Raw genomic sequence first — 7,930 nt, 5'->3', positions numbered from 1 at the left:
TTACACTTCAGAGTTTGATCTGCAACAGATAAGGAAAATGCAGAACAGAATCAGGTGTTGTTGCAGGGATCTACTTTTTTTTTTTTTTTTACAGATCTGTCAGCATAGAAACAGCAAAAGGAGGTGAGACAATGATTGTGACCAATGTTTTTTAATGCTAAACACAAATCAGGCTTATTTTGCATTTAGCTCGCAAGGCCAGGAAAACAGAGGAAAAAACAATTAATAACTCAATATTACATTTAAACTGTCCAACCAACCCTCAACCCCAAAGTATGCAGCCAGAGCAGAATGAAATGTGCTTTGGTTAGTTTAAATAAAACTTCTGACAGATGCTGGTTCACTACAAAACTGCAACTGCATAGGAAATAAAAGTTTTTAGTCATCATCTGAAAAACAATGAAAATTATCCAAGTGTTTGGTAAAGAACAAAATATATGCAATAAAAAAAAAAATGCATAAGCTAGCATTCCATTAGCTTACATTTGCTAGCATGGTTAATCAAAAACAGAACTACATAATATTTATTTCATTTGTTTAGTTCATACTGATGCAGAAATCAGTATTTCTTTGTAAAAATGTAGCACATTAAAAATCAAACTGCAGTGGCAGCTACATGGTTAAGTGGAGCTTGCTGGTGAGGCAGCCTTTGCTACAATTAATGCGTTCCATTTGGACTTAAATTGATATTTAACAACTGGTTGGAAGTTTATTACCAACCAGTTGCTTCTTGTATTAAAACTAGTGGTAGTTGCAGAATTTGCACTTTTAACGGTTTGTATCTTATTAGACAGTCACATTTCTAAAGGTGAGAAGTAGATGGTATAAATATTTCAGGGAAAATACGTCATCAGCTTGTATACCTCACTATAGTTAGCAAAACCCCATCTTTTCCAATTTATAACTGAAAAGCACACCTATTTTCTCAATGTGTTCTTCTGCATTTGAGAAACCATTTATAGCCCAAACATTTAGGAAATTTTATTTATTAAACTTACACATGCTACAGTGGTGACTCCCGAACTTTATGGAAGAGTCCCAGACTTTTAAATGAATTTACTAGCGGTAGTCAGTCACATAAGCAGAGGTACAACATAAATGTGATTAACAATTAATACTGCTAACTTTTAATTTTTATCCACTGTAACATAAGTAGCTTAAAAAGCAACGTTGGGAACCACTGTGCTACACGGTCAGAATAAAATGAGATGCCTCATGAGTGGATCGTATGTTCATGTTGCCACCACAGTGTGAGCAGTGTTTGCTGCTGAAACGCATGCAAGAAGCTTTGCAAGACAGTTCTAAGCCAAGGGTTTTAAGTCCGCTCTTCTGTAATGCTATGCATTAGCAGCACAAGGCTCTGGTGTTTCACATTACATAGGAAAGAAATGTTAAACTATAAGTCAGCTAGACTTGAGTCAGAGATTTCTTACTACTACTACTACTATTATTAATCTCGTCAGTCACCAATTATTCTTCACATGGTTTCTTCACATGGAGTGAAATGGTTCAATCTTTATAAGGAATATTCCATTTCCGGCTATACTTTTATTGCTTTTTGAGATGAACTTCTGATTCACAATATGGCGGCTGACCTGACATCTTGTTTCTATTAGGCAACAAAGGAAATCTTCAATGGTACACAATGTGAGATGCTTCCAAAGGTTGACCAATCACATGCTGCTGAACATAGTGGGAGGAATGTTTTAAAGAGTACAGAACAGTAGAAAATTAAGTAATTTGCATTTGAGTGTAAAGCTACTCTGCATCAGATAAAAGGTGTAAACCGTTTTTATATGTAGGTTATATTGGCAGTAACACAGAAAAATGGCTACTTTGTTTTTCAGAACAATTGAGTGCTTGCCTTCAGTTTGAGCTTCAGGGTTGCACCGTGTGGTTTATAATTCAGTTCAGAAGACATGGTGTTCAAAGTCCAAGGAACGCCACAGTTTGTCGTCTGTTTGCATGCCAACGAAGATATGTGAATGAAAAGAATGAGCGTTAGCTGTCATGCAGCTACACAGTTGGGTTTTTACTTTCTCCTGTAACGTGGCAACTTCAGAGAAAGGTTTTACACATTTCAAACATGCATATACATGTGCCTCACTAGGGGGAAGCAGTGCTTCGCCAACACTGTTTACATGAAGTGGGAGGCTGCTGACCTCGACTGGGAACATTATCGGGCGGTGGAAGGAGTACTTCGAGGATCTCCTCAATCCTGCCATCACACATTCCCAGGTGGAAGCAGAGGCTGGGGAATAGGGGTTAGACTCTTTCATCACCCAGGCTGAAGTCACTGAGGTGGTTAAAAAGCTCCGCGGTGTCAGGGCTTTGGTGGTGGATGAGATCTGCCCTGAATACCTCAAGTCTCTGGATGTTGTAGGGTTGTCATGGTTGACACACCTCTTCAACATTGCGTTGCGGTCGGGGACAGTGCCTCTGGACTGGCAGACTGGGGTGGTGGTCCCCCTTCATAAGAAGGGTGACCGGAGGCTGTGCTCCAACTACAGGGGGATCACACTCCTCAGTAAGGCCTACGCCAGGGTATTGGAGAGGAGAGTCCGGCCGATAGTCAAACCTTGGCTTCCGGAGGAGCAGTGTGGTTTTTGTCCTGGCCGTGGAACACTGGACCAGCTCTATACCCTCTACAGGGTACTCGAGGGTTCATGGGAGTTTGCCCAACCGGTCCACGTGTGTTTTGTGGACCTGGAGAAAGCATTCGACTGTGTCCCTCGTGATGCCCTGTGGGGGGTGCTCCAGGAGTATGGAATCAGGGACCCTTTATTAGGGGCCATCCGGTCTCTGTACAAGTGGAGCAGAAGTTTGGTCTGCATTGCCGGCACTAAGTCGGACCTGTTCCCGGTGCATGTTGGACTCCGGCAGGGCTGCCCTTTGTCACTGGTCCTGTTCATAACTTTTATGGACAGGATTTCTAGGCGCAGCCAAGGGCCGGAGGGGGTCTGGTTTGGGGACCAGTGGATTCCGTCTCTTCTTTTGGTAGATGACGTCGTTCTGCTGGCCCCTCTAGCCAAGACCTACAGCATGCGGTGTGGCGGGTCACAGCCGTGTGTGAAGCAGCTGGGATGAAGATCAGCTCCTCCAAGTCCGAGGCCATGGACTTGGAGGAGTCCATGGCCGGAAAAGGCTGGCTTGTCCTCTTCAGGTTGGAGGGGAGTTCCTGCCTCAAGTGGAGGAGTTCAAGTATCTCGGGGCCTTGTTCACGGCTGAATGAGCTTCCTCCGTAGGGTTGCCGGGCACTCCCTTATAGATAGGGGGAGGGGCTCTGAGTAGAGCCGCTGCTCCTCCACATTGAGAGGAGCCAGTTGAGGTGGCTCGGGCATCTATACCGGATGCCTCCTGGACGCCTTCCTCGGGAGGTGTTCCAGGCACGTCCCACCGGGAGGAGGCCCAGGGACGGCCCAGGACACACTGGAGAGGGACTATGTCTCTCGGCTGGCCTGGGAACGCCTTGGGCTCCCCCCAGAGGAGCTGGAGGAGGTGTCTGGGAAGAGGGACATCTGGGCGTCTCTGCTGAGTCTGCTGCCCCCACAAACCGGTCCCGGATAAAGCGGAAAATGACAAGTACGAGTACATATACATAATAGGTGAAAGTACCCCTGGGTGGCTCTTTATTACGAAAAAGAATAGCCATGCATAGGTTAACATACTGAATTTTTACAAATGGAGTTAATTGCAGATATGCTGCAAACAAATAAAAACATCCGTGAATTGTTCTGCTTTTCCCTTGCGAAAATCACTCCAGCTCATTCATTGAGCAACGTGCAGGCCACCTTTCTTTAAATCTGGACCATAGCATCTGATTTTGTGTTAACAGTGTCAAGTGTGAACGGCAGATTTGCTAAAGTATGCTTAGGGATATGTCTCAACAGAGACAAAGGTAGAAATATAATGCTACGGGAACAATTTGAAACATTCTGAGCTTAAGGTTCAGACCAGTTTAAGTTTGGGCAGTTTAACATCTCCCCCATTGTTTCTGTGCTGTAAATGTACTATGTGGAGGCAAGGAGTCATTTAAAAATGTTTTCTCGTTTTTAAATAGTCAGCATAGCCTTTTATAGCTGCTGTTTTAAAAACTAAAGCACATGTGCCAATACGGGCATCTAATGCCCCACTTATTACACAGCTACAGTTTCAGTTAAAAGTTTTCATCCATTCCTCATGGACATGAGCATCATCAAATTCAGGACTGTATTTACTTGACAGTGGCAGTTGTGTTCCCAATACGTTCCCTGTCCATGTGAGCCTTGGAGGTTTCCAGGTTGTTCCTGAAAATCAAACCAATTTCCTTTCGTCTGAAGTAGACAAAATTGGGAACACTGTCCACAGTGAACACAGTTTTACTTCATCATGGACATGCCTGCCAACAAAACCTTGCTCCAAAACAGACATCTTCAAGCTAGCTGACCACATAAACAAGCCAAATGGATATATTTTAGGGCCACAAAGACAAGTAGCATGTCCAGTGGAATCAAGATTACGGTTTGAAACCTAAGAACATTGTACCAACTGTCAAGCATGGTGGTGGCATCATCATGCTGTGGGGCTGTTTTGCTGTCAGTGGTACTGGTGCATAAATAAACACAACTGGGTGTTCCAACAGGACAATGGTCCCAAAAACACACCAGCCTTGATGATAATTAATAAACTTTGTTTAAATGCCAACTTTGTGCCAGGAAATACATTTAAATTGATTTGAGTAATTTGCCATATTTTTATATTCAGGCAGAGTTACACCAGAAGTCTGTTGATGGCTAAAAAAAGAATGGTTGACCGGTTACTTCTGAAGAGACATTAAACTCGACATCAGAAGGTGTTGATTTATATTTTTGACCCAGTGGGGATTGAATGAAACTTACAACAACTTTAAACTCATCCACCAAATGTTTGTCTATAAAAAAAGGAAATTACTAAAGTTCTATGTTGGAAAAAAAGCCCCATATAAAAAGATGATCTGTCCCCATGATGAGTGGATGGAAACTTCTGCATACAACTTTATCTTCATAAGTGGCTCAGCTCTAGCTACCAAGACAGTCTAATAAATGTGCAAATTGGAAAACAATGACCTTAAATACAGAACTCTTGGCATCAATTAGGGCTTTCTTACTGGCTAACATGAACTTATGTTTTGTCCAGAGGTTGGCAACAAAAACCTGCAGCGCTAAAGCATGTATGATATACAGAGACTTTTTCTAATATCCATTTTCTTTAAATGCTAAAATTAGTGTTAAAAGATCCAGTGCCTAAAGAAACCAGGCAGAACCTGTACTGTACATCTCCAGATGTCCAAAAATCAAAACCTATTCAGCATTAAACAGAATCTTTTTTACAAACCATTTAAAATACAAACTTTTCACACACTACAGCCTACCAAAACCATGTATAAATTAAGAAGTTTGACGTGCAGTTTCTGAAAAAGCCAACACAAACCCTTTTGAAAATTAAACTCCCTTTTGCTTTGTGTAGCCAAGCAACAGATTTTCCTCCTGGGTGTTACAATGATATATGTTGAATGATTACTTAGGATGCAAGCAGTTTGTTACAGGACTTTTAAACATTGGTACATTTTAAATATATGTTACCATGCATGGTGTTGGAGTTTTCTGCCTTCTCAAACAGCCTCACAATTTCATAATTTAAAAGAGATACAAGTTCAGACAATAAATATGACCCAACAGATAGATTACAGAAGAGGTTTGCGTAGTTTGACATTTTTGGGTGTTGCTGCTATATGTGAAAGTCAGAAGTTATGGGTCTTTTAGTCTGCAATTTTAATGCAAAATATACTTGTCACACTGTCCAACATAAATGCCATGGCTTCAAATTCTCTCTTGAGAGAGAGAGTGGGGTTGCAAGCAGCGGCTTATCTGTAAATTCTATAGATTGTGTAAGAAAGTTGCACTTGTAAAATTGTCTGTAAATCGCAACGGGTGATGGCAACAAATCAAATGTTGATAGTGAACTATGCATTCCTTGCCTGTAAAAGGACTTTAGAAGTGCTCAAATCAACCGGAAAACAGAATTCACTTCTTTTAGGACAGTGGATGAGCTTTAAACAAGAGGTGCTGAAATAAAAGCGAACTGACAAACATGATAGTGAAAATTAAAGTTCCTAATGAACTGTTAACGTATATTCTCTTTTTCTAGGTAAAAACAGAACATGGCAGTTTAGTCTTCTTTAAAATATAGGAGGTTTTATCCTAAATTGGTGTGTTTTTCATTAAGATTCATATATTGCAGCTTGGTCGATCCAAGGAAAATGGGATCAGGTAGGTGCATGAAATGAACATCTGGCTTTAAACAGTAAAGGCAGAGAGTCGAGTGAAGGACCATCCTGCTGATTTGAATATTTCAGGCCACCTACGATTTAATAATAATCACCTAAGATTTAAAAAAATGTTTTACAACAGTTTAGGCAAAAGCTGAACCATATTTGTGGTTATTTATTTATTTAAGAAGTGAAAACTAAAACAGGATGAAGTTTGTTTTTTGTTATGAACATTCCTTTACTTATCTGCAGTAAAGTTATATATTCCCCATAAAAGTTGACAGTTTTTGCAAGGTGGTCAGTTATAGGTCTTTTGGACACTGGCACCAAATATTTTACAGACAAAACATCCTGTTTTTAGAATGAAATAATTTGCAGTTAGACTCGATAATCAGACCTGATATCTCTGTGTAATTTAACCAATATTTGTTAGTACCATCAAGGATTCTCAAAATGTCTTGAGACAGCATTATGGATCTGTAGAGGTTCAGGCTTTCACTGTATATAATTCTAAAATACTGTATGGAATAGCTTACCTACATACAAGTGCTTGTGCCAGTATTTGTCATTTCACTCCAGTGTTTCTCTGTGTTGTCATGTAATATCAATAGAAGGCGCTCATTAAACAAAAGCAGTGAATGTGAGGGCTTCATGCGTCTGTCCTCGCTCATCATGCAGGTTCAGATTTCAGCTTTGCACTGTGCATGTTGGTGGTCAGTCAGTGCTCTCGCACCGCTTTTGCGGTACAGTTCATGGCGCTGAACCCGGGCAATGTGACGCGTCCGTGGATGTAGATGTCTCGATCCGAGCCCTGGTTCATGCGCTTAACTAGATTCTTCTCGTACAACAGTGGGTGGTAAGCCCCGAGCGTGCAAGCGGCGTCGTAGAAACGCTGGAAGTAGTGGCAGAGCTCCGTCTTCCTGCGGGATGGCAAGAACTCGTAGACGTGCACCACCTCGCACAGTGACATCATCAGGATGGTGCCTGCAAAGGAAAGGAGGACAACATTTCATTCTTGAGATTTTCCTAAAATAAATTTCACATGGCAGCAAACATAATAAATAAGAAAAATTATTTTGTAAGTGCATCAATATGTGCAGCTTGTTGAAATGGTTAGCTGGAACAAAAATATCTCTTAATCTCAAACAGAACTAGGACACCCATTTCTGCACATAAACACAGAGTAGGAATGAGCATGAATGACTAGACGATAATGGAAAAAGTCGCAGCTGTGTGGAGGGGATATACTTTAGTGGAAACATGTACTGATCAGGCCTAACAGCCACTGACAGGTAGTAAATAACACAGATTATCTCTTCATCGTGGTCCCTGTTTGGTTATTGGGATAAATTCAGAAGCAAGTGAACATTTTGCTCATAAAGTTGATAAGAAGCAGGAAAAATGGACAAGTACAAAATTGTGAGCAATTTCACAAGACCCAAACTGTGCTGAGTGACAACCAGGTCATCTCTAAAGCTACAGCTCCTGTGGCGTGTTCCCGGTCTGCAGTGTAAAGAAACCATCAAAAGTGGTCCGAGGAGGGAACAGCAGAAAGCAGCGACAGAATCATGGGAGACCAAGATGATCGTGAAAAGTCTGGCCTATCAAGTCTGATCCAACAGATGAGCTACTATGATTTGAACT

The 7,930-nt window shown here is 41.4% G+C and overlaps 1 protein-coding gene across 4 annotated transcripts in view; it reads right to left on the bottom strand.

Annotated features, from left to right (window-relative positions):
* Positions 1-3,599: 3,599 nt before the first annotated feature.
* The window catches only part of st6gal1 (ST6 beta-galactosamide alpha-2,6-sialyltranferase 1), a 56,036-nt gene continuing 51,705 nt past the window's right edge, over positions 3,600-7,930 (bottom strand). For all 4 annotated transcript variants that reach the window (XM_047378910.1, XM_047378906.1, XM_047378907.1 and 1 more), the window contains one exon: positions 3,600-7,270. In XM_047378910.1, the coding sequence (XP_047234866.1) occupies positions 7,005-7,270 (266 nt within the window). In that variant the 3' untranslated portion in view covers positions 3,600-7,004. The remainder of the gene's footprint in view (positions 7,271-7,930) is intronic.

Source organism: Girardinichthys multiradiatus, chromosome 11 (genome assembly GCF_021462225.1).
Source record: "Girardinichthys multiradiatus isolate DD_20200921_A chromosome 11, DD_fGirMul_XY1, whole genome shotgun sequence".
NCBI lineage: Eukaryota > Metazoa > Chordata > Actinopteri > Cyprinodontiformes > Goodeidae > Girardinichthys > Girardinichthys multiradiatus.
The sequence above is the reverse complement of the archived record's forward strand: the minus strand, read 5'-3'. Positions and strand labels throughout refer to the sequence as shown.